The 26,944-nt window shown below is 43.0% G+C and overlaps 2 protein-coding genes across 2 annotated transcripts; both read left to right on the top strand.

Moving 5' to 3' along the window:
- The first annotated feature begins 2,551 nt into the window (after positions 1-2,551).
- Positions 2,552-15,532, top strand: LOC139462133 (CD151 antigen-like). Its single transcript, XM_071243636.1, has 7 exons — positions 2,552-2,620; positions 7,989-8,225; positions 8,912-8,986; positions 9,575-9,682; positions 10,685-10,888; positions 12,941-13,024; positions 15,458-15,532. Exons 1-7 carry the CDS (start codon positions 2,552-2,554, stop codon positions 15,530-15,532), a joined length of 852 nt encoding a protein of 283 aa, XP_071099737.1.
- Positions 15,533-21,203: 5,671 nt separating this feature from the next.
- Positions 21,204-25,131, top strand: LOC139462056 (uncharacterized). Its single transcript, XM_071243557.1, has 4 exons — positions 21,204-21,599; positions 23,000-23,078; positions 23,884-24,033; positions 25,019-25,131. Exons 1-4 carry the CDS (start codon positions 21,279-21,281, stop codon positions 25,129-25,131), a joined length of 663 nt encoding a protein of 220 aa, XP_071099658.1. The 5' UTR covers positions 21,204-21,278.
- The last annotated feature ends 1,813 nt before the right edge of the window (positions 25,132-26,944 follow it).

The raw sequence follows: 26,944 nt of genomic DNA on the forward strand, positions 1-26,944 counted from the left end.
TCGGTAGGTGGTTTTCGCGATCGGCTGATACACAACCATTTTATCTAACAGTTGTAATTATACGCAATCTTTATATCTAACTGTTGAAATACATTGTTCTTTGATACGCTTGGATTTGATGTGTCTGCGTATTTCAGTTTATTTAATGCGTATTTTAAGCAAATACGCAGCTCAGAGTCATACATCGATCAGTCTTGAATCATGTATGTACTTAAATCATATGTTACTTGAATGACTTGATTACTTGAATTATGTGCATATTTGAATCATATGGGGGGCATATACGTGAATCACATTTTACTTAAATCATGTATATGCTTCAATCACACGTGTACTTGATTCATAGATAGGGCATATACGTGAATAATATCTCCGTCTTGATTTATGTATATACTTGAATCAGAAAGACACTTGATTCACGTGTAGGGCTTATACGTGAGTAATAACGAAGTCTTGAATCATGTATATGCTTGAATCAGATGTTTATATGATTCACATGTAGGGCTTATTCGTGAGTAATAACGCAGTCTTGAATCATGTAATTACAATTGTATAATTGATACAGATGTAAGCCGTATAAATGAAACACAAATTAATCTTGAATCAAGCATTTAATTGAATCGAATGTAAACTCAACATGTACATGTAAAATGTCATTTTCTCTTTTGCCATCAATGTCTAATTTCTCTAATTTCCCCGTACATGTTTTATTATAGTTGACGCAGCGGCCTTAACACACGCTATAAATGTTAGGACAGATTATGTAAGGAATTCTCAACCTTGGAAGAAGCACGCATAGGAGTAAATGAAAAAGTGTTAGTTTGATTTTGAAGGAAAGACCGACCGTGTGTGTGTGTGTGTGTGTGTGTGTGTGTGTGTGTGTGTGTGTGTGTGTGTGTGTGTGGCTGTTTGTACTAGTCCGGAATGATGCCGATTTATAGTTCCAGCCCACTGAGATACCATGCCGCAGTTTAACATGAAAACCCCACTCAGACACAGTATACTGACTCCGAGCCGACCAGTCCTTGTTTTAGTCACCTGGTGCCGGGCGCCAGACAGGGTAATAAGAAGTACCTTCTTTTAACGTCTTTTGGATCGAACCGGACCTTCCGCTCTGCGGGTGGACGCTCTACCACTAGACCACGGAGGCGGTCGCCCCAACATTGATAATATTTGGGGAAAATGAAAGTGTACCGAGTTTGTCTTTTATGTAATTGAAAATTGAAATAACTGTTGTGAATTTTGATTAAGTTCATCTTTTGAAAATAATTTAAGTGGCGGTCGGGTAACCTAGTGGTTAAAGCATTCGTTCGTCATCCCGAAGACCCGGGTTCGATTCCCGACATGGGTACAATGTGTGAAGCCCATTTCTGATATTGCTAAAAGCGGCGTAAAACCATACTCACTCATTCACTCACTCACTCACTCACTCACTCACTTGAAAATAATTTAGCTATCTTTAGATATTTTAATTTGAAAGTCACACATTATGATAAAATCAACCAAGATGTTTAGTTTCTGTTGCTCCTCAGTGTATATATATGGTGTTATCTCGCTAGTTACATAATTTCGCGGCTATTCCCATTCTCACTTCCCCCCCTCCTTTTGGCCATATAGTGCGGAGTGAGGTACCCCGGATGTACAGAGCGTTTGCTGAAACAATGTTTCCACGTTTGTCACATCTATAGTAAGAATGCATTACATACCCTAGTCACGAGAAACAACCATCCGTTCGTTTTGATCATGTAACTCATTTACGGGAAGCTTAACCATTTAGAAAAAAAAACCCGGAGCCTATAAAACTTCCCATTAGCTGAAATATTCCATTTGATTGTTAATTCATGACAGTGACATGTCATGTGTTTACCCTTTATTGGTTCATCGCATATCAAAACACTTTAGACCGCTAGAATATGGTAGCATTCATTTTCAAGATGGCCGCCAAAACCGATATTTACCTTGTTTGAAATAGACGGACATTCATGATAACATTGAAATCTATCTCAGTTTAAAAAATTCTTTTGTTAAATATATAAATGATAATACATTTATTGGGCAAGACGTCTTTGTTTTCCAGACGTTTATAATATATACTGCGAAAATAGGAAACACTATTTCCGCTTTTTAGGCAACTGTGACAAGAAAACAGTGGCTGTTCTTTTACACGCGTGTTATCACAAATTGAGTCCCCTTGTTATATTGATACCGATTCATTACCTACAGGCCTTCCGCCTTTATAGCTCTGTTCAAATGTTCACTTTGATGCCTAGCCAAATGTTTCATCTTCAGCCCATTCCCTTGTAACCAGTCACTCCCTCAAAGCATGCGCCGCAGTCAAACAGTCTCCCTTAATGCCTTGACCAAACATGTACATTTCCCGAATGTCCATCGCGTCGGACGCTGGCCAAATATAAGTCACGTGGTTTAGAATCCACTTGAAATGACAATATATGACTGGACTGACTTTATAAAGCTGGTCTTGTGAAGAACAGATCCAGTGTCCAAGTTTTCTGACAAGCTGATTTTTGTAGTATACAGAAACATCCTTACAATGGAAGAACTTGGAACCGTGGCTTACTGTGGGAGGATATGGTTGGCGGTGTTCAACACCGTGTTTACGGTAGGTTGTCATTTTGTCAGTAACAACCGAAGGACATTGTGTCATCGTGCTTAATAGTGAGTGAGTGAGTGAGTGAGTTGGGTTTAACGCCGCTTTTAACAGTGTTCCAGTTATATCACGGCGTGTCAGCTTAATGTGGGAGGAAAGCCCTAAGTGATGCAGGTCTCAGACGTTTACCACTTCGGTGAAACCCACGAGCACGGGTATGGTGCTGACAAACCTAGAATCATAATCGGGGCTAACCGAGATTCGAACCCACAATCATAGGTTTCTGGCGTGCCCAAGGGACGCAACTCTGCACAGCGAATCGCGGCGCCTTAGACGACTGGGCCACCCGTGCCCCCTTGTGCTTAATAATTACTGGAGTTGCCAGTAGCCTCGTGGTCAAAGTGTTCGCTCGTCACGAATAAGATCCGGGTTCGATTCTCCATTTGGGTACAATGTGTGAAGCCCGTTTGTAGTGTCCCCCGCCGTGGTATTGCCGGAATATTGCAAACAGCGGCGTAAATTCATACTCACTCACCTATACCAGTTCTGCCAAACCAAGCGAATGTTCAGAAATATGGACTGCATAAGTGATACTTTTATAAATTGACTTCTTATAAAGTAGAAATGAAAATAAATAAAATTGTAATAGTTCAATCGTTATCAAATTATATTTCGCATCAAGTTGTTTTATTTGTCGGCTAAGCTGGAAAATATATTCTTATTCTGCGTAGTTTGATTGAGTATGGTTTTACGCCGCTTTTAGCAATATTCCAGCAATAGCACGGCGGGGGACACCAGAAAGGGGCTTCACACATTGTACCCATGTCGGGAATCGAACCCGGGTCTTCGGCGTGACGAGCGAATGCTTTAACCACTAGGCTACCCGACCGCCCCTTATTCTGCGTAGAATGTGTAAGGTTTTGAAATAACTTTTTTGCCTTAATGTCACTACCCTGGTGTACTAAAAAACGCTTATACGATCAATAAGTACATGCTTGTTGTCGTATGGATTAACCACAACGAGAGCATTTAATACAAGATAAAATTACTGGCATTTAGTTTCTTTACATAAAATGTCGCTAAGATCTTGTTTTTGAATGAATTGCAGAATTCGTACAGGATGATTTGTTTTTCCAAGTTTCCGTAAGATTATCATTGTGACGAAACATCAATATTTTATACAAGTTCAAAATTTTACCATTAACATTGACAAAACTTAATTTCTTGGGATGTACACTATATGTAGTAGTGTTACAGTTGTAACTGAAGCAGATTGATACCAAAACCCCAACCGCAAAGGCCATTCATCTATCATCCTGTCTTGACAAAAATGTCGCATCGGTTATCTATGTTTGTTACGTATTTAGTGTATAAATACAAAAGATAAAATCGGTATTTCATTCGAGTTAAATAACATTTTATAGTGGAATGACGTTCAATCTACCTCAAGGGCATTTATTTTTGACAGAATAAATAGAACATTTGTCTTTTCTTGTCAAATAAGTTTTTTATCGTATCTCGTAGCTTTACCCTCTTGGCATTACGTTAAATCTATTAAGCGGTGGTGAGGTGAGGTGAGGTGAGGTGAGGTGAGGTGAGGTGATGTGGGCTTTAACGCTGCGTCCAAGATTATTGCACTTATAGCCTCCAATAATATTGCACTTAAAACTATAGCGACGTGCAGGCACGTGTTTGTGTGGCTGCTTGTACTAGTTCGGACTGATGCCGATTTATACTGCCAGCCCACTGAGATACCATGCCGCAGTTTAACATGAATACCCCACTCAGAAACAGTATACTGACTCAAAGCCGACCAGTCCTTGTTTCGGCCCCTTTAATGCCGAGCGCCAAACAGGGTAACAACAAGTACCGCCTTTTAACGTCTTTTGGTATTACGCAGCCGGAGTCGAACCCAGACCTTCCGCTCTCCGGGCAGACGCTCTACCACTTGACCATGGAGACGTCATGGGTCAGTGGGCGTAGCGTAGTGGTGGAACCGTTAGCTCGTCCGCCGAGGGCCCGGGTTCGATATAATGTGTGAAGCCAATTTCTGGTATCTCCCGCCGTGATATTATATGAATATTGCTAAAAGCGGCGTAATACATGTCTCTAAATCTAATCCTCGAATTGAAGTCTTTATTTCGTGCTTTGGGAAAAAGTTCGTGTACAGGACTATCAGCGCATACTTTTCTCAACAATGTTGTTCTATATACAGAACAATGCAAATAATCACGAAGACCAAGGCGGAAATTTAGAACGTTGCTCAACGCCCAGTCACGTGTTCTTGTTTACATGAACATCAGAACAATAGCTTGTGACGTCACAGAAGCACAATCTCTATCACCTATCAAGGCCAGCGATCAACAGCTTCATCAAATATGTAAATATTGTGGTATTGCCGCATCGTTCTGAGCGTAGGGTGCAACCATGAGCTGATATAGCTATCTGGAGTTAAAACAAGGAAAAGATAAGAAACTTCTGAAATATGTTCTTTAATCAAATCATCTCTTTATATATCCAGTGTTTCACCGACACGTTGCACGGTTATATACTGTTGGGCAAAAGAAAGTGTACACTCATTTTTGATGGTGGCTAAACATGAAACAAACATGAAATGGTTATTCGATGGTGATGTATTTGAAATGAGAATATAGTTATGTTTAGGACTTGGACCATTTCTTGTGTACCCTGCCGTGATACTGCTGGAATATTGCCTAAAGCGGCGTAAAACCATACTCACTCTCTCATTTCAAGTTTGCATGTTTCAGCGACTGTTATCAGCGTAGTAGCGTTTTGCTAACGCTTGTAATGTTTTGGTCAAATCCTACTTCAAGTGTACACGTTCTTTTCTTTTGCGGGCCGGTAGCTTAGTTGTTAAAACCTTCGCTCGTCACACCGAAGACGCGTGGTCGATTCCCGACATGGGTACAATGTGCGAAACCCATTTCTGGTGTCCCCCGCCGTGATGTTGCTGGAATATTGCTAAAAGTATCGTAAAACCAAACTCACACACTCACTTTTCTCTTGCCCGGCCGTGTACATACGAAGTCATAAACGAAGTCTCGAATAGCCAGAATCAGAAACACTGACTATGTAGACGGGGAAATGAGAGATACAATCAATCACAGACTATGTCGAGTTGACCTTACTACGTCTAGATACTAACACCGGTGCCGTATCAGGCTGTCGCGAGTTGTCGAAGCTAATGCACATGGCCACAATGACAGGCGGTGACGGGACGTGATCTCGTGCATGTGCGACCTCCTGAACTGCAGGTGATAAACAGGTGCTCCGAGAATAGATAAAGGGATGAATAAATCTGTTAGCATATCGTCACGCCTGGTAGTGACGTAAACATACTCAATACCTGTCGGTATTTAATACCAATACTGGTCTTGTGGTGACATGAAGTGTCGAATACCTATACTGGGCGAGCAGTGATGCACAAGTATTGAAGACCTATACATGCGTAGTGGTATTCAGGTATTCAGTACCCATACTGGCCTAGTGGTATTGTAAGTTATTCAGAACCTTTACAGGCGTAGTGGTATTGGGCAGGTATGCAGTGCCTAAACAGGCGTAGTGGTATTGGACAGGTATTCAGTACCTATACGGACACAGTGGTATTGTAAAGTATTCAGTACCTATACAGGCCTAGTGGTATTGTAAGCTATTCAGTACCTATACAGGCGTAGTGGTATTGTAAGTTATTCCGTACCTATGCAGAACTAGTGGTATTGGACAGGTATTTAGTACCCATGCTGACCAAGTGGTATTGTAAGGTATTCAGTACCTATGCAGACCTAGTGGTATTGGACAGGTATTTAGTACCTATACTGACCAATTGGTATTGTAAGGTATTCAGCACCTATACAGACCTAGTGGTATTGGACAAGTATTTTGTATCTACATAAGCCAATGCGTAACATTCAGCATTCACACAGGGAGGGTAAATTGTGTCATATCAACACAATCGTTTGACACATGTCAACACCAGTGACCTCACTGTCAACTGTGGTTTGATGCTTGTGTTGAATGTCAACACGACAACACATATTGACAGTCAACAACACGGACAGGGCCTGCCTCAATATGAACACTGTAGGGAATGGTCGACCCATTTCTCATCGACCAGTAGACAAAGACCGATAGACAGCTGCTTTGTCTATTTGAAAATCATGTCCTTTACGCATTGAACACATGATATACATACTTTACAAAAGTATTTCTTTTCTGCGATTTTTCTTGTTTTGCTTTCCACACCATACCAACACCACCACAAGTAGCTGCAAGTTGAGATGGCTGAGTAAAGAAATACTCGGAGGCGCGGGTGGTTCTTTCTTAATCGCAGGAATTCCTTATGCAGAGTAGCCTCCCTTAGGCGCGGCAGACGCCTGTGATCGTGGGTTCGAATCCCGGTTCGTCCTGATTTTGTTTCTAGATTTGTCAGTATTAAAGTCCCTCACCCATTCATCGAAATCGAATGAAGAAAGAATCAATGTCTGAACAATTTGAACCAGTGTGCTCAACATGTTGTTAATGGTGTTGTATGACCTTGTAATTCAGGTGACCTAGTCACGGGTTGGAATCCTCATGTTACCTGATTATGTTACCAGGTTTGTCAGCACCGTTCTCGTGGGTTTCAACAAAGTGGTAAATGTTTGAGACCTTCATCACTTTCAGCTTTTCGCATCATCAAGCTGACACGCTGTGAAACAATTGAAACACTGCTCAATGCGGCGTTAAATCCCACTCACTCACTCCAACACCACTCGACACAAAACAGTTTCAGGTGTCCGGGGTTAAAGACGGGTTTTAACTGATAATTAATTATCTTAAAGATTTGTGAATATGTTTAAAATGGATAACTGCATGTCTCCGCACACAAGGTGTTTTTTATATTAATACGATTGATAAAGATAATGACTCCGATACATTTTAAGTTTTATCTATAACATCGTTATTTCACTAATCTTCGATGTATTGTCATCAGGCTTTTTAAAGAAATCGATATTTCGATCAATTATTACACAGCATTTTACCATTGTCTGTCATTTCAAGGTTAGCTGTCTCGAAGAATTTCGAAGCTGCTATTAAGCTCAAATTGAGTTCTGGTGTAAACCAGTTGAAAAGCCGGTTGGCTCATAAATATATATATCAGTTTGTTCATGATGAAGACATGTGTGATAAAGTACCAGTAAAGTTCTCCTCGATGGTGTGGGGCGTTGCTCATAGTATCAATCACCGGTTTGTCTGCTCCAGGCTAAAACATTTTACAGGTCGCCGTGATATAGCTGGACTATTAGTGTTAAATAAGAAATAAATATTAATGAAAAATGCTGAAGCCCCGCCATCTGAAACATGATGCGTATATTTACAGATACTGGGCTCCGCCTGTTTTGTGCTGGGCAGCGTGTTGAGGTTCAGATCCGACATCTTTACAAGTTACCTGTCGGGTCTCATATCTAACGTCCAGACGGAGGAATCAGTCTTCAACTTGAGCGACTTCATTGAGGGCATTGCCTTCACCTTCATCGTCATCGGGCTCTTCATCTTCATCGTCGGCGGCCTCGGATGTCTCGGTGCTTGCTGGAAACTCAGAACATGCTTGCTTGTGGTGGGTACATGTCATGTTGATACATGCAATATTGGTACTTGTCATGATGATACATGCAATATTGGTACATGTCATGTTGATATATGCAATATTGGTACTTGTCATGTTGATACATGCAATATTGGTACATGTCATGTTGATACATGTCATATTGTTACGTCATTATGATATATGCAATATTGGTACATGACATTTTGACATATGCAATATTGGTACTTGTCATGTTGATACATGCAATATTGGTACTTGTCATGATGATACATGCAATATTGGTACATGTCATGTTGATATATGCAATATTGGTACATGTCATGTTGATACATGCAATATTGGTACATGTCATGTTGATACATGTCATATTGGTACGTCATTATGATATATGCAATATTGGTACATGACATTTTGACATATGCAATATTGATACATGTCATTATGATATATGCAATATTGGTACTTTTCATGTTGATACATGTACTGTTGGTACTTGTCATGTTGATACATGTACTATTGGTACATGTCATGTTGGTACATGTAATACTGGTACGTCATTATGATATATGCAATATTGGTACATGTCATGTTGATATATGCAATATTTTGTCATGCGCGTAATGTATTTTTGCATATGTCATGCAGTTATATAATGACAGTATAACAGTAAGGTGATACTTCTGTCTGTGTTGCAGTACGCCGTGGTCGTGGTGATAGTGTTGGTTGCGCAAGTCGTGGGCGTCACCTTGATGTGCACCCTCAAGTCACAGGTAAGACGACTATATGGGGGCACTAGACCATGAACAGTGAAGCCGGTTCTCCAGCAACCCATTCTTGTCGTAAGAGGCGACTAGCGGGATCGGGTGGTCAGGCTCGCTGACTTGGTTGATGCATGTCATCGTATCCCAATTGCGTGGATCGATGCTCATGATGTCAATCACTGGATTGTCTGGTCCAGACACGATTATTTTCAGACCGCCGTCATAAAGCTGGAATATTGCTGAGTGCGGCGTTAAGCAAACAAAACAAACAAACAAACAAACAAACAAACAAATAACATTGCACACTACCATACGTATAATTAACGCTGTCTAGCGTAGTTCGGTCAATGGTAAAAGTTGTTAAAGAAAAGTTTATTCAAGAATATTTACCAATAAAGAGGGGGCACGTGTAGCCCAGTCGTCTGATTATGTTTCTGGGTTTGTCAGCACCATACACGTGCACGTGGGTTACACCAAAGTGGTAAACGTCTGAGACCTGCATCACTTCGGGCTATCCTCCCACATTAAGCTGACACTCTGTGATATAACGTGAATATTGTTTAAAGCAGCATTAAACCCAACTCACCCACTCTTCAGTTTGACATCAGCCTAAAGACGATGTTAAAGAGGACGTTATCGTCCAGCTACACCGGGGACATCGGCACCGACCCCGTCACCCTCGGCTGGAACTACCTCTTCGTGCAGGTACGTGTACAGTAGAAGTCTTACTGAATTCACGTTACAGATTTAATTATCATACGAGTTTGTGAAATGTTGAACACATATAATTATAATTTAGTCTATAGTTTCCAAAGTAAGAGGTGATATTCTATTGTGACTATTTAATTCCTCTGATTTAAGTTGGACTGGGCAGTGGTTGAATCTGTTGTAATGCTGGACATGTCGTTGGACTGTGCTATGGCTGAGTCTGTTGCAAAGATGTACGTAGGGTAGTTGAACTATGGTTGAGTCTGTTGCAATGCTGGACATGATGTAGTTTTTTGGGTATGGTTGAGTCTGTTGCAGTGATGTGCGTATTGTAATTGAACTATGGTTGAGTCTGTTGCAATGCTGGACATACAGTTGTACTAGGCTATGGTTGATTCTGTTGCAATGATGTACGTAGGGTAGTTGAACTATGGTTGAATCTGTTGCAATGATGTACGTAGTGTAGTTGAACTATGGTTGAATCTGTTGTAATGCTGGACATGTCGTTGGACTGTGCTATGGCTGAGTCTGTTGCAACGATGTACATGCTGAAGTTTGATTGAACTGTAGCTGAGTCTGTTGCAGTGCTGGACATGATGTAGTTTTTAGGGTGTGGTTGAGTCTGTTGCAGTGCTGTGCGTCGTGTAGTTGAACTATGGTTGAGTCTGTTGCAATGATGTGCGTAGTGTATTTGAGCTGGGCAAGAGTTGAGTCTGTTGCAATGCTGGACATACAGTTGGACTAGGCTATGGTTGAGTCTGTTGCAATGATGTACGTAGGGTAGTTGAACTATGGTTGAGTCTGTTGCAATGCTGGACATGATGTAGTTTTTAGGGTATGGTTGAGTCTGTTGCAGTGATGTGAGTAGTGTAATTATGGCTGAGTCTGTTGCAATGCTGGACATACAGTTGGACTGGGCCATGGTTGAGTCTGTTGCAATGATGTATGTATTGTAGTTGAACTATGGTTGAGTCTGTTGCAATGATGTATGTGCTGCAGTTGAGTTGCTGCGGCGTTGACAACTACACCGACATCTACACGGCGACTCACTGGAATCGGACAGTGTCTGAGGGGGGTCTGACCGTCTATCTGAAGACACCCTTCACGTGCTGCAAGCTGGAGGGAGAGTACCCGGACATGGACTGGCCACTTGACCCTTTCTGTGCCCTGAGTCCAAACGCCTCCAACTCCAACTACAACCATGTGAGTAACAATACTGCCTGATGTCAACTATACTGCCTGCTGTCACCAGTACTGCCTGAATCATACACCCGGTGATAACAGTATACGTAGTGCGTGAATCATATACCTCGGTAAAAACGATGCTACCTGAATCATATACCTCGGTAAAAACAATGCTACCTGAATCATATACCTCGGTAAAAATAATGCTACCTGAATCATATACCTCGGTAAAAACAGTGCTACCTGAATCTTATACCTCGGTAGAAACAATGCTACCTGAATCATATACCTCGGTAAAAACAATGCTACCTGAATCTTATACCTCGGTAGAAACAATGCTACCTGAATCTTATACCTCGGTAAATATAATGCTACCTGAATCTTATACCTCGATAGAAACAATGCTACCTGAATCATATACCTCGGTAAAAACAATGCTACCTGAATCTTATACCTCAGTAAATATGATGCTACCTGAATCTTATACCTCGGTAGAAACAATGCCACCTGAATCATATACCTCGGTAAAAAACAATACTGCCTGAATCATATACCTCGGTAAAAAACAATACTGCCTGAATCTTATACCTCGGTAAGAACAAGACTGCCTGAATCTTATACCTCGCCAAGAACAAGGCTACCTGAATCATATACCTCAGTAAGGACAATACTGCCTGAATCATATACCTCAGTAAGGACAATACTGCCTGAATCATATACCTCAGTAAGGACAATACTGTCTGAATCATATACCTCAGTAAGGACAATACTGCCTGAATCATATACCTCAGTAAGAACAATACTGCCTGAATCATATACCTCGGTAACAACAATACTGTCTGAATCATATACCTCGGTAACAACAATACTGTCTGAATCATATACCTCGGTAAGAACAATACTGTCTGAATCATATACCTCGGTAACAACAATACTGTCTGAATCATATACCTCGGTAACAACAATACTGTCTGAATCATATACCTCGGTAAGAACAATACTGTCTGAATCATATACCTCGGTAAGAACAATACTGTCTGAATCATATACCTCGGTAAGAACAATACTGTCTGAATCATATACCTCGGTAAGAACAATACTGTCTGAATCATATACCTCGGTAAGAACAATACTGTCTGAATCATATACCTCGGTAAGAACAATACTGTCTGAATCATATACCTCGGTAAGAACAATACTGTCTGAATCATATACCTCGGTAACAACAATACTGTCTGAATCATATACCTCGGTAAGAACAATACTGTCTGAATCATATACCTCGGTAAGAACAATACTGTCTGAATCATATACCTCGGTAAGAACAATACTGTCTGAATCATATACCTCGGTAAGAACAATACTGCCTGAATCTTACACCATCGCCCCTTCATACGCACTCAAAGTGCTCAGTATTGATAACTGACATACGTGGCATGGTTTAAGTGCTCAGTATTGATAACTGACATACGTGGCATGGTTTAAGTGCTCAGTATTGATAACTGACATACGTGGCATGGTTTAAGTGCTCAGTATTGATAACTGACATACGTGGCATGGTTTAACTGCTCAAGCTATTATTACCTTTGTCGGCTCTTTCATTCTTCTAAATCCATGTTTTATTAAAGTTCTAATTTATGTTTTTGAAGGAAATACATATAAGAGTGTTGATTCGTAAATAAGTGTCAGATATGTTACGGCCCGAAAATATCCGAGTCACATGCTGAAATTCAAACCACGGACAGCCGGACCCGAGGTCAGACACACTGTCCACTTGACCAAAGCGTTCAGTGGACAAGGGAAGAATGTCATATGTCTGTCATACAGGCCCTGAAACAAATATATCCAATACAGCCCATGCAAGTCTATTGTATTTGGCAAGTCTAGATTACTGCCACTAAAGAGAGTCTTCAGGCTCCTTTTTATTTTATTTCATAACTATAATTTAACAACTGTTTCTATCTGCAAAATATGTTCGTTTCAGAGACTAGATGTAAGTCTCGGATGTCATCTGTGGGATGAGTCCGCGGTCTGCTACATAGAGGGTGTAATATGGGTGTCTGTTTTCAGGGTTGCTACAGCGCGCTGGAGGGCGTGGTCCTCGGCTACACAGCGACGATGGTAGTTGCTGGCATCATCCTGGCCGCTGTCGAGGTGAGAAACACGTTCACGCGGTACCGTTTTTTTGTCATTTACGAATTTATTATCAAGGTCATGTCGACGAAATAAATTTGAATGTGTCAAACATTTTGTATTAAATAACCTCTAACACTATCGTCGATGGGTGAAAAAGAATAATTGTTTCTTGTTTGTTTTGTATGTTTGTTGGTTAAGGCCACACTCAGCAATACTTCAGCTATATGATGATGGTCTGTAAATAATCGGGTCTGGATCAGACAATCCAGTGATTGACATCATGAGCATCGATCCACGTAATTGGGATACGATGACATGCATCAACCAAGTCAGCGAGCCTGACCCCCCGATCCTGTGAGTCGCCTCTTACGACAAGCATGGGTTGCTGAAGACCTATTCTACCCCGGATCTTCACGGGTACATAAAGATCTGCTTTGGGTTTTTTAAACATTGGGTTTATTGACGCCGTGAACAGTATTTAAGTTAAGTCATTGCGTTTTAATTCCAACTATTTTAACTGAATATTACTGTGTGAAGAATGCTCAACAAACCAAGGATCATAATCAGTGAGAATCAAAGATTCGAACCCATATTCACCGCATCCTTGCACAGCTAGGGGGCACAACCCTGCACAGCGAATTAGACAACGGAGTCACAACGTTTAAGCCAGCTATGTGGCCATGATCCCATACATAATCATGCTTCAGTTTGGACTGAATTTATAAGCAGGGCTGAAAGCCTCAGCGATGTTGAATTAGGTTATTCAAACACTGCTTCACCCTAAGACGAGCATTCCCTTGTCACGACGTAACACGTACCAGTAAGAAGACTATGTCGCAGTACTCGATACACTAATGACAATGTCCCCTGGACCCCGGCTAGTCTAATTCGCCGATGTCTATACAGAGTTGCGTCCCTTAGCTGCAATGATCCGCTGGGTTCGACTCCAACATCCAACTCCTCGCATATTCAAAGTTGTTAACGTCTACGTCCTGCGTTCTTTTGAACACCCTCATTAATACTTAATGTTGACCCGTGAAAATCCGGGTTTGAATAGGTCTTCAGCAACCCACGGTTGCCGTAAACGATCGGGTGGTCAGGCTCGTTGACTTGGTTGATGCATGCCATCGTATCTCAGTTGCACAGATCGATGCTCATAATGTCAATCACTGGATTGTCTGGTCCAGACTCGATTACTTACGGACCGCAGTCATATAGCGGGAATATTTCTGATTGCGCGTTAAAAAACAAACAAACAAAAACAAAACCTAATGTTGTTTTACACCGCAGTCAGTAGAAGTCCGCTAAATCCCGCCATATCACACAATACCCCGCTATAACACGGTGGTTCAAGCGCAGGTGGGGGGCACAACCTATGGTAGTGAGTTCGAGTCCCGGTTCGCCCCGATTATGTTTCTAGGTTTGTCAGCACCATACCCATGCTCGTGTGTTTCACCGAAGTGGTAAACGTTTGAGACCTGCATCACTTCGGGCTTTCCTCCCACATTAAGCTGACACGCCGTGATATAACTGGAATACTGTTAAAAGCGGCGATAACCCCAACTCACTCATTCACTCAGTCACTCACTCACCAATAACAATGGGATTCGAACCAACAATCAGTTGATCAAGGAGCGTAAATTTGTACAACAAAGGCTCCGGTTCGATTCTCCGCATGTGTGCAATAGGAAGCCCATTTCTGGTGTCCCTAGCCGTTATATTGCTGGAATAATGCTGAAAGCGGCGTAAACCACACTCACTCACTCATTGATGGCTTGGCAAACCTATGTTTCCACCGGGGGCACGGGTGGCCCAGTCGTCTAAGGCGCCGCGATGCAGACGCTATGCAGAGTTGCGTCCCTTGGGCACGCCAGAAACCTATGATTATGGGTTCGAATCCCGGTTCGCCCCGATTATGTTTCTAGGTTTGTCAGCATCATACCAGTGCTCGTGGGTTTCACCGAAGTGGTAAACGTCTGAGACCTGCATCACTTCGGGCTTTCCTCCCACATTAAGCTGACACGCTGTCTTATAACTGGAAGACTGTTAAAAGCGGCGTTAATCCCAACTCACTCACTCACTGTTTCCACCTGATTATAGACCCGTGGAGACCCGGGTTCAGCAACCCAGGCTTGCCGTGGGAGGCGACAATGCTTGTCGGGTGGTCAGGCTCGCTGACTTGGTTGATGCATGCCATCTTATCCCAATTCCGTAGATCGATCTCATGAAGTCCAGATCCAGACTCGATTATTTACAGACCGCGTCATATAGCTTGAATAGTCCCCGAGTCCAGCGCTTAACAACATACAAACAAAACCTGATTATAAATATAGCTTTTGCGGCACGAACCGTGTGATGTTTTTGTCGGAATAGATCCTGAAACTACGGACGAGGTCAGACGTGACGTCATTGTTCCGGGAGTTGTTTGTTGATCATTGTTGTTTGTTTCAGATTGTCAGCGTTGTTTTGGCCGTGCTGCTGTTCCGTGACCTCCACTGCGAGGAGGAGGAAGTATTCAAAGAGTAAACACGACCATCATGATTTAATAGGTGGTGAGGTGAAATGGGGTTTAACGTCGCGTCAAAAATTATTGCTCTTATATAGCGACGTGCAGCTGGGCGCGTGAGTGTGGCTACTTGTACTAGTCCGGACTGATGCCGATTTATAGTGCTAGCTCACTGAGATACCATGCCGCAGTTTAACATGAATACCCCACTCAGATATAGTATATATAGATATAAACTCCGAGCTGACCAGTCCTTGTTTTAGCCCCGTAATGCCGGGCGCCAGACAGGGTAACAACAAGTACCATATTTTCACGTCCTTTGGTATGACGCCTCCGGGGATCGAACCCGGACTATCTCCGGGCGGACGCTCTACCACTATACCACTGAGGCGGTCTCATGATTTTATAACCTGCAACGTCACAGTGCACATGGTGACATGTCCAACAAGATTCATGATTTCAAAAGTTAATGTTAATCTCAACTATACATAAACCTCTGTTATCACCGTAAACATATTGACATTACCGAACTCGCCGCAATTGGCTGTGCAGAGTTGTCTCCCGTAGTCGTGCCAGGATTCAATGATCATGGGTTCGAATTTCAGATTTACCTGGTCGAAAACCTTGCGGTTTATCCGTCTTTTTTGAATATACCAAAGAGGTGTACATCTTAATGTATCGCCTTTGGCTTTTCGCCGACATCAAGCTGACACGCCGTGATATAACTGAAAAACTGTTGGAATGTTGCGTTTGGCGTGTGTGACGTACTACACGTCACTGGTCAAGATGATGTTGTGGTCGAATCACGGGTATGTTTCTGGCTTTCTCACCTTCGATCCAGACATTCATTATCACTTTGGGCGGTGGGGTAGCCCTGTGGTGAAGGCGTTCAATTGTCACGCTGAAGGCCCGGGTTCGATTCCCACATGGGTACAAGATGTGAAGCTAATTTCTGGTGGCGCCCGCCGAGATACTGCGGGAATATTTCTAAAAGCGGCGTTAAATCCAATTCACTCACTCACTCACTCACTCACTCACTCACTCATTATCTCTTTCTGCTGATAAACACTGGTACGCGTGTACTGATTCAAAATTGCAACATTGTGCTGTGAAAGCAACCCTGTCCGGTATTTCACCGTTCTATAGCTAATATATTGATTTGCCCTTATAAAGAATCTGCCAATTTCACCACGTGCTATAATATCATAATATTCTCCTGTGGTTGCGAAATCCTCATTTAAGCTGGGGTGAAACCGCTTCAACACTTGACATCATATGTAATGAAACGTATGGAAGAATTAGTTATTGTTGGCTTGATTAATAATAAAGTGATACACACGATTCAAGTAAATGCATGATTCAAGACTGAGCTATCATTCACCCAAGGCCTGCGTCCCTTGGGCACGCCAGAAACCTATGATTGTGGGTTCGAATCCCGGTTCGTCCGGATTATGTTTCTAGGTTTGTCAGCACCATACCCGTGCTCGTGGGGTTCAACGAAGTGGTAAACGTCTGAGACCTGCATCACTTCGGGCTTTGCTCCCACATTAAGCTGACACGCTGCGATATAACTGGAAAACTGTTAAAAACACCGTTGAGCCCAAATCACTAGCTTAATCAAGATGATGTGGAATGTGTCTGGGTTCTCGACTCCAATGCATCCATGTCCAAGCCCGGGCGTCATTGTTCTATCATCTGTCGTGTTACTCAATGCATTGCTCTGTGCACCTCCGTATCGAGTCTGCCAGGAGTTGATTGAGCGACAGCGCCATAAGTCCAAGGGAGAGAACTCTGAAATACAGTTGCCACTGCTGACTCAATGCACTACCACAACGTTCAGTTCTGATAGTATTTTTGAACGCTTGTCACTGTGAACACAATCCGTCAATGTGCGCTGCGCGTGTCTTTCATAACGAATGTAGCTTCAGTGATTTCGGGTAAGAAAAGGTTCCCCGGTACCGATGCTTGTTTTAATCAGCTGGTCAAGCTGGGTGTGTGATCGTACGCCGACGGCGTGGGACATTGCTCATATTAACGATGACTGGTTTGTCTACACGATTTGAGTACTTACAGGCCGGCATTCAGCAACAAACCAACAACAAACTAACTGTTGCACGCAATAGCCATGTATAGGTTTTTAAGGAACAATGTTTTAAGTTACACAAACTTTCTAAGGTGTAGCCTTTCCTATAGGGATCATTCAATAGCGTTTCCTTTCTACAGAGTAGAATAGTGTAACATATTAGCAACGATATAGTTACGAACGACACATGTGTTGTGTTGTTTGTTTGTTAGTTTCTTGTTTAACGCCGCACTAAGCAATATTCCAGCTATATGACGGCGGTCTGTAAATAATCGAGTCTTGACCAGGCAATCCAGTGATTAATATTACGAGCATCGATCCACGCAATTGGGATACGATGACATGCATCAACCAAGTCAGCGAGCCTGACCACCCGATCCCGTTAGTCGCCTCTTACGACAAGCATAGTCACCTTTTACAGCAAGCATGGGTTGCTGAAGACCTATTCTACCCCGAATCTTCGCGGGTACATGTGTTTTGTACACGAATGAATATCGATGTTGGGTTGTGCTTCATTCAAGGACAAGCGTGTATATGTTATGTTACATTTGAATATGGCAATATATTTTTGCAAACTGAAGAGTGTAGCATTTTCTATTTTTTATAGTCCCTTGTGCGCGTCATTGTGTTGTTTGTCGTACTCTTTATTTCATAATGTATCGACTTTTTAAAATATACTTCCGCCGTGTACAAAGTAATTATTTGTAAACATATATAAACAAAGCAATAGGTACATATAAAGTCACAATTATGCGTGAAGAGTTGCGTCCCTTAGGCGTGCCAGAATCCTTTGGTCGTGTTAAAACATAACTGAATGTTTCTAAAAGCCAAAATAAGTTGAGTTGTGACCTGACAGTTAACCCCGTATGACTATGTATGAGGTCCGACCACTAGCGCGTACCATTGTGAAGAAAGGGGTAGCGGGTGGTCCGCGACAAGTACTACGATGGATAGCAATATTCCAGCAATATCACGTCGGGGGACACCAGAGTGAGTGAGTGAGTGTGTATGGTTTTACGCCCTTTTTAGCAATATTCCAGCAATATCACAGCGGGGGCACCAGAAATGGGCTTCACACATTGTACCCATGTCAGGAATCGAAGCAGGGCCTTCGGCGTGACGAGCGAACGCTTTAACCACTAGGCTACCCTAACGTGGTTGGTGGTTCACTCAATGACATGCTCCATTGTGATTGTTTTTAGGGTTTCAGCATACTGTAAACGTAATATTGAATTAATATTGAGATAACTAGATAACCAGAGCACGTGTCTTCACATTCTGATGCGGTGTCTGTTTCTGATCCTTAACCTGTATGGACTTGTCACACCGACCTCTTAATAGTCGGATGAGCAACACGTGTGTCCACGGGAGCGTAGTCAATTTCATCTTCATGACCTGCACGTGCACAACATGCGCACACCCTCTCTACCTGTAACAACCCCACTGTGTTTGCTCTAATTCTTTGCATCGCCAACTTGTCTCAAACGTGTTGGGAGTTGGCGAAGTACAACAATGGTCAAGGGGAGGTAACTGGTTTCTTAGGTGTGCGTGACTGACTGAAGTGTCTGTATAATCTCCACTACTGTTTCGTGGCTGTTGCGGTGTGCCTGCGGTTGAATGGCTCATCCATTGTCGTTTATGTTGTCACATTTTGTACATTAGTCCAAGACGCAATTTATATATTTCATACTTCATTGTTGTTTACTTATTTCATGTTCAATAAAACATTTCACAGTCAAGTGGCTATCTGTGTGTGTTTAATGAACGTTAGAGTTGGGACATGGCACTTCGTTCACAAGGAGCTTGGTTGGTTGGTTGGTTGTTTAACGCCGCTCTCAGCAATATTTCAGCTGTATGATGGCAGTCTGTAAATAATCCAGTCTGGACCAGACAATCGAGTGATTAATACCATGAGCATCGATCCACTCATTTGGGATTGATGACATGTATCAACCAAGTCAGCGAGCCTGACCACCCGATCCCGTTAGTCGCCTTTTACGACAAGCAGTGTCGCCTTTTACGGCAAGTATGGGTTGCTGAAGACCTATTCTACCCCGGAATCACGAGGAGCTTGGAGTGCAAGCATGGGTGAAGAACATATACAGTAGCCGTCACTACTGGTGTGTGACAACATGTCAACGTGGTGGCCGCTAGTGTGTGACAACATAGCAACGTGATGGCCGCTAGTGTGTCACTACAAAGCAACGTGATGGCCGCTAGTGTGTCACAACAAAGCAACGTGATGGCCGCTACTGTGACAACATAACAACGTGATGGCCGCTAGTGTGTCACTACAAAGCAACGTGATGGCCGCTAGTGTGTGACAACAAAGCAACGTGATGGCCGCTACTGTGACAACATAACAACGTGATGGCCGCTAGTGTGTCACTACAAAGCAACGTGATGGCCGCTAGTGTGTCACTACAAAGCAACGTGATGGCCGCTAGTGTGTCACAACATAGCAACGTGATGACCGCTAGTGTGTGACAACATAGCAACGTGATGGCCGCTAGTGTGTCACTACATAGCAACGTGGTGGCCGCTAGTGTGTGACAACATAGCAACGTGATGGCCGCTAGTGTGTGACAACATGGAAACGTGATGGCCGCTAGTGTGTGACAACATAGCAACGTGATGGCCGCTAGTGTGTGACAACATAGCAACGTGATGGCCGCTAGTGTGTCACTACATAGCAACGTGATGGCCGCTAGTGTGTCACTACATAGCAACGTGATGGCCGCTAGTGTGTCACAACATAGCAACGTGATGGCCGCTAGTGTGTCACTACATAGCAACGTGATGGCCGCTAGTGTGTCACTACATAGCAACGTGATGGCCGCTAGTGTGTCACTACATAGCAACGTGATGGCCGCTAGTGTGTCACAACATAGCAACGTGATGGCCGCTAGTGTGTCACAACATAGCAACGTGATGGCCGCTAGTGTGTCACTACATAGCAACGTGATGGCCGCTAGTGTGTCACAACATAGCAACGTGATGGCCGCTAGTGTGTTACAACATTACAACGTGATGGCCGCTAGTGTGTGACAACATAGCAACGTGCTGGCCGCTTGTGTGTCACAACATAGCAACGTGATGGCCCCTAGTGTGTCACTACATAGCAACGTGATGGCCGCTAGTGTGTCACTACATAGCAACGTGATGGCCGCTAGTGTGTCACAACATAGCAACGTGATGGCCCCTAGTGTGTCACTACATAGCAACGTGATGGCCGCTAGTGTGTCACTACATAGCAACGTGATGGCCCCTAGTGTGTCACTACATAGCAACGTGATGGCCGCTAGTGTGTCACTACATAGCAACGTGATGGCCCCTAGTGTGTCACTACATAGCAACGTGATGGCCGCTAGTTTGTCACTACATAGCAACGTGATTAACGCTGGATAGTTGCTCACAGTATCGACCACTGGTATGTCTGGTCCAGACTCGAGGACATGTAGTTGCAGACCGCTGTCATATAACTGGTATACTGATGTGTGCGGCGTTAAACAAATCGAATACCCTTTGACAATGCACAACGATAACACAACATATACGATGCTGACCAGGGCAGATAACGCTAGCCAAACTGCGCTGTATCTCAGATAGCGTATCAAGCTTGCTTCAGCGGGATACGCAACAGAGGACAGTAGCCGTCTCCTTGGCTGAACCCCTGCTCTAACATGAATCTCATCGTTAAATCTCCAAGCTTGTATTCTGGCTGTCAAATCTACGTTTTTACGCTCACCTTGGGTTTTGTTCTGAGGATCATTACTTCTGAGTTGACCTCTGACCCGAGATGTTGTGGCCCCGACCAGTGGGAAGCCGTGAGTCTCGAGACAGGGGGGCTGATTGACAGTTCGGCGGATTACGTGACTTTGACGGAAATACGGAGCGTTGTTCACTATGACTACCGGAACAGGAGGTTCACCGTGGAACAGAGTGTCTGGAACGGAACGAGCAACGCGACCTTCCGTCAAACAGTACACATTGATTACAACAAGGTATGTCTTGTAGTACACGTTGTATTGTGAGTGAGAAGTGTTGTACGCCGCTCTGAATAGTGTATAGTTACATAACGACCTTCCGTCAAACAGTACACATTGATTACAACAAGGTAGGCCTTATAGTACACGTTGTATTGTGAGTGAGAGGTGTTTTACGCCGCTTTGAACAGTGTATAATTACATACGACCTTCCGTCAAACAGTACACATTGATTACAACAAGGTAGGCCTTATAGTACACGTTGTATTGTGAGTGAGAGGTGTTGTACGCCGCTTTGAACAGTGTATAGTTACATACGACCTTCCGTCACACAGTACACAATGATTACAACAAGGTAGGTCTTGTTGTACACGTTGTATTGTGAGTGAGAAGTGTTGTACGCCGCTTTGAACAGTGTATAGTTACATAAGGACCTTCCGTCCAACAGACACAGTGATTACAATAAGGTAGGTAGTCGGCGTTGTGATATGTGATTGTTTGAGTGTTTAAACCGCTTTGAATAATATTTCAATTGCCACGACGTGAAAACCCGAAATGATACGGTCTTAGATGTTTAGCACGTTGATGAAACCTAAAGGTATTGGTGCCGAGAAACAATGATCATGGTCAGTGCGAACCTGTAATTCGAACCCATTGATCATAGGATCGTGGATCGTCTAAGGGACGCAACTCTAAACAGCGAAATGAGGCGCCACCCATGCAACTGTTATGTTAAAGGGAGACTGGACTCAATGATGTCTGTAAACATTACCCTAGTTACTTTCATTTGTACACCCGTATTCAATAGAATCTGTACACATTTATCCATCTTCCCGAGGCAAGGGCGTTAACTGACTGTAAAAGTCCATATTCCACCCTTGCTGAACTAGACTTGAGTTATGGAGTTATATTTTGGCTGGACGATGCACAGTCCAATCAAAATCGCGTAACGAAATCGACAGCCGGTTTCGTAAACTGCCGTGCAGATTTCGATCGACTGTACGATTTACAAAGCATATATACCGTCAACTTAGCGTCAAAAGATATTTTCCGAATGTTTTTATGTGCTCACGTGCTTTGATGCACTTCGCGAAGTAAGACCCATTTTATTACAATATAGATCTTGATTCTCGATCAGATCGTCTTGAATGGGCGCCGCCATTTTGTTTGAAGCAAATGCAAGTGATATCAGAGGTGGAATCTGATCTGGTCAATAGGAGGGGCTTAGAAGGGACAACTCGTAATAGCCACTGGTGGAGCTACGATTGAACCCCGAAATTCCAGCCTTGTTCGGCAAGGGTGGAAACAGGACTCGGGTCTTCGGCGTGACGAACGAACGCTTTAATCACTAGGCTTCCCGACCGCCCCGTTGCAGACAGGAAAGTACGTTTGTGATGATGTGTATGCACCTGTTGCAGAAGCTGAAGTGGACGCTGTATGATCGGCAATGTATCCATCAGTTACACGCAGAAGAGATGCCATCACCTTGCATCCCAGGTACGTCCAGTGGCCGTTATCTGTATGAGTGAGTGAGTGAGTGAGTGAGTGAGTAGGGTTTTACGCCGCTTTTAGTAATTAAACATCAAAGGACACCCATGGGGGGAATCGAACCAGGGCGTGTGGTGTGACCAGCGAAGGCTTACTCCACTGCCCCCACAACACAAAGGCTAGCCTCTGCTGAGGAAAAGGAGTGAATGAGTGAGTATGGTTTTACGCCCTTTTTAGCAATATTCCAGCAATATCACGTCGGGGGACACCAGAGTGAGTGAGTGTGTATGGTTTTACGCCCTTTTAAGCAATATTCTAGCAATATCACGGCGGGGGACACCAGAAACGGGCTTCACACATTGTACCCATGTCGGGAATCGAACCCGGGTCTTCGGCGTGACGAGCGAACGCTTTAACCACTAGGCTACCCGGCCGCCCCTTGAGGTAAAGGAGAAAACTCAACTAAATAACTCAATCATTCAAAACCATACACAGTGCCGTAGCCAGCGTGGGTGGTGTGTGTGTGTGTGTGTGTGTGTGTGTGTGTGTGTGTGTGTGTGTGTGTGTGTGTGTGTGTGTGTGTGTGTGTGTGTGTGTGTGTGTGTATGTGTGTGTGTGTGTGTGTGAGTGTTTATTTGAATCAATTTGGTTACAAGTGATACTTGAACAAACATTTGCCCACCCCCTGTCAATAAAAGTTAACTACGGCCTTGATACACAGATGATTCCATCGCCAAATGTTATTTAGTATTTGCCATGCGTAAATATCGAGAATTGTTTTCTACGCAATTAATGTAAAGTGTTGACAAAAAAGGTGAAGCAATTTATCTCCGGACAAGGACCATCAGTGATATGTCAGCGGACGTGTGGTTCCTGAACGACACCAACGGTAATCGCTACACCTACACCGTCACCAGAGACATCTGCGTCCTCCTCAACGAGATGACCGTCAGCAACGAGGCCAGTACGTGTCCGCTGTACCCACCAACACAAAGCAATCTTAGCGCTAACACCAGCACAAAGCAATCTTAGCGCTAACACCAACACAAAGCAATCTTAGCGCTAACACCAACACAAAGCAATCTTAGCGCTAGCACCAGCAAGTAAATATATGTCTTATCGCTATGGTCTCATTGTGCAAGTGGGCCCTAAGCGTATGTGAATGAGGCCATTTCAAAACAGTATTACTTGGTTTATGCTTTTCAGGCGTAGGTATATTATGTGTGAATGTTGTATTACGCTACGGTTTGATATCATTGCCGCTTAAAAATAATAAACTTTTGACCAGTCACTGAAAGACATAACGCACAATAAAGAAAATCCTTTTGGTTTAGAAACAAGGTCGGATTCTGATTGGTTGAGACCCATTCTATTATTTTCAGTATACCCCGATGTAAAGTATATTTTATATGGCCTCCGCTCGAATTGCCTAACTGTTGGCATTACATTTGCAATATACCAATCGCAATTTTGTATCTCGAATTAATTATTTAAGATGGTACTCAACGGTTTCACCATCCTCGATTATCCAGCGTTAAAATCTTCATTGAGTTGTGTCAAAAATATCTTGATATAATGGCGATACAACACACTGGATAATCGAGGTTGGAGTTGCACCTAGTGGTCAATCTAGTTTGGATAGTTCCAGAGAAGTATTGACTGGGATTACAAACTCTCAAAAGGTTACAAACTCTTCAATATACTTAAAATTGAAACACATTGATAAGTTTATACTGATTTAACATGATAAGAACGTGTAGTATTATTTACCTGTGAGTGTGTGTGCGCGCGCGTGCGTGCGTGCGTGCGTGCGTGCGTGAGTATACGGAAGCGAACGCGAGCCTTTGGCGTGACGAACGAACGCTTAAACCACTAAGCTATCCCATCGCCTGTGCTCCTTAGAGAACAAAGGACATTTATAGTGATCCTTATCAAACATCTCTTTTCAGTATCGACGTTCTCACTGACACAATATGACAACATTTCGATGGGGATAGCAGACGACAGCGTGTTCCGACTACCGCCATCTTGTCTTCTCAGCCTCGATGTGAGGTTACAATAGAATAAATATATTTATTTTCATAACGGTTTTATGTGCTTTCCAACGTTATGTCCCCGTAGCGGAATCTTCTCGTCTACCCGGCACCTATTGTTAAGATAATCATATTAGAATTCACTCGGGTGGATTAATCCCCGAGAACAAAAGGTTCTTCTTCCTTGCTGCACCCTGTGAAATAATATCCGGGTTTCAATGAGACAAGGGAAAACAACTACATTTCAACTTGTTTTATTTAAAACATGATTATCGCAAACATATAACACACCTAGGCGATGAGAACAATCATGACATGTAATATTTTATTTCAATACCCAGGAGGTGAGACTCGTTATCTTTGTATTCCTTCATATACTTCTGCACATTAACATACTGTCTCGTATGTCCATCTTGATAAAGCGAGGTTTTCATTCAGGGGATCTGGCACCAGCTCTCAAATGAGTGAGTGAGTGAGTTGGGTTTAACGCCGCTTTTAACAGTATTCCAATTATATCGCAGCGTGTCAGCTTAATGTGAGAGGAAAGCCCGAAGTGACGCACGTATCAGACGGTTACCACTTCGGTGAAACCCACGAGCACAGGTATGGTGTTGACAAACCTAGAAACATCATTGGGGCGTACCGGGATTCGAACCCACAATCATAGGTTTCTGGTGTACCCAAGGGACGCAACTCTGCACAGCGAGAGAGACCTTAATAGGTAAAAAGGGGATAAATCAGCTTTTGTCCAAGTCCGAGAAGCTAGGACAAAAGTAAGACAGCTCATAGACGATTCTGAAAACGGAATCATGGCAGACCTTCCGCAAATCTTTAAATGAAAAGACAAATGCTAAAACAGTCTGGACCAAAATACACACAATCAGGGTAAGCGTAAACCAACAAAAACTCCCAAGATAGCCAACCCACATACAGTCAAACCTCTCCTAGGACTCAACCCCAAAAGTAGGAGAATCTGTACTTTATAAAGAAATTGTTATTCCAAATATAACATTTGTTACATTTGACCACTTTCTAAATGGCATTGTGTGTTCATCTGAATGTGGATATAAATTCCCCAAATGTTTGCAAATCATAAATACAAAAACATTTACCAATACAAGAATATGGTAGCGAACATATAAGGACTTACATCTAGTCAATAGATGGTTTGAGAGTGTCATTAGATCACAAGAGAATGAAATGTTTGGGACACTAATTCTCTGACACAAAATGATTTCACACTGTCCAATGGCGACCGCCGGAGTTTGCCGAGCGGTGTCGGAAATAAAGCCGGGGGAGAGAGCTGCACCAGACCGTGACATAATTGAGCCAGTTGACGCCTCGGTGACAGCTAAACTTAGTAAAAACATATGTACGGGACACTAATTCTCTGACACAAAATGATTTCACACTGTCCAATGGCGACCGCCGGAGTTTGCCGAGCGGTGTCGGAAATAAAGCCGGGGGAGAGAGCTGCACCAGACCGTGACATAATTAAGCCAGTTGACGCCTCGGTGACAGCTAAACTTAGTAAAAACATATGTACGGCCCCAGGTTAATTTTCAGTTGTGTTACAGAGTCTTCCAGGGAAGCAAAGAACCGATCATAAGTTGCTTGCTTCTTATTTTCCCTATCCCTAACTGTAAAGCTTAAACTGCCGGGAAAAATAAAGCATACTCATGAAAATTGAATTTTACCCCAACATTAACGTTATCAAAACGTTACTAGGTCGAAAACAGTCGCCGAAACACTGCAAAGCTATGATCCAAACACAAGCATGAAACCTGCATAAATTACACCAACATTGAAAAAAACATTTCTTGTTTGTTTCCTGTTTAGCCA

Source organism: Haliotis cracherodii, unplaced genomic scaffold, assembly GCF_022045235.1.
Source record: "Haliotis cracherodii isolate W230 unplaced genomic scaffold, xgHalCrac1.p SCAF_15, whole genome shotgun sequence".
Lineage (NCBI taxonomy): Eukaryota > Metazoa > Mollusca > Gastropoda > Lepetellida > Haliotidae > Haliotis > Haliotis cracherodii.

Excerpts from the sequence above, each read along its gene's own strand:
- LOC139462133 (XM_071243636.1), top strand. The coding sequence starts at position 2,552 with ATGGAAGAACTTGGAACCGTGGCTTACTGTGGGAGGATATGGTTGGCG. Across the intron at positions 9,683-10,684 it reads GGAACTACCTCTTCGTGCAG|TTGAGTTGCTGCGGCGTTGA; the intron begins GTACGTGTACAG and ends TATGTGCTGCAG. Across the intron at positions 13,025-15,457 it reads TCATCCTGGCCGCTGTCGAG|ATTGTCAGCGTTGTTTTGGC; the intron begins GTGAGAAACACG and ends TGTTTGTTTCAG.
- LOC139462056 (XM_071243557.1), top strand. The coding sequence starts at position 21,279 with ATGAATCTCATCGTTAAATCTCCAAGCTTGTATTCTGGCTGTCAAATC. Across the intron at positions 23,079-23,883 it reads GCCATCACCTTGCATCCCAG|GTGAAGCAATTTATCTCCGG; the intron begins GTACGTCCAGTG and ends TTGACAAAAAAG. Across the intron at positions 24,034-25,018 it reads GACCGTCAGCAACGAGGCCA|TATCGACGTTCTCACTGACA; the intron begins GTACGTGTCCGC and ends ATCTCTTTTCAG.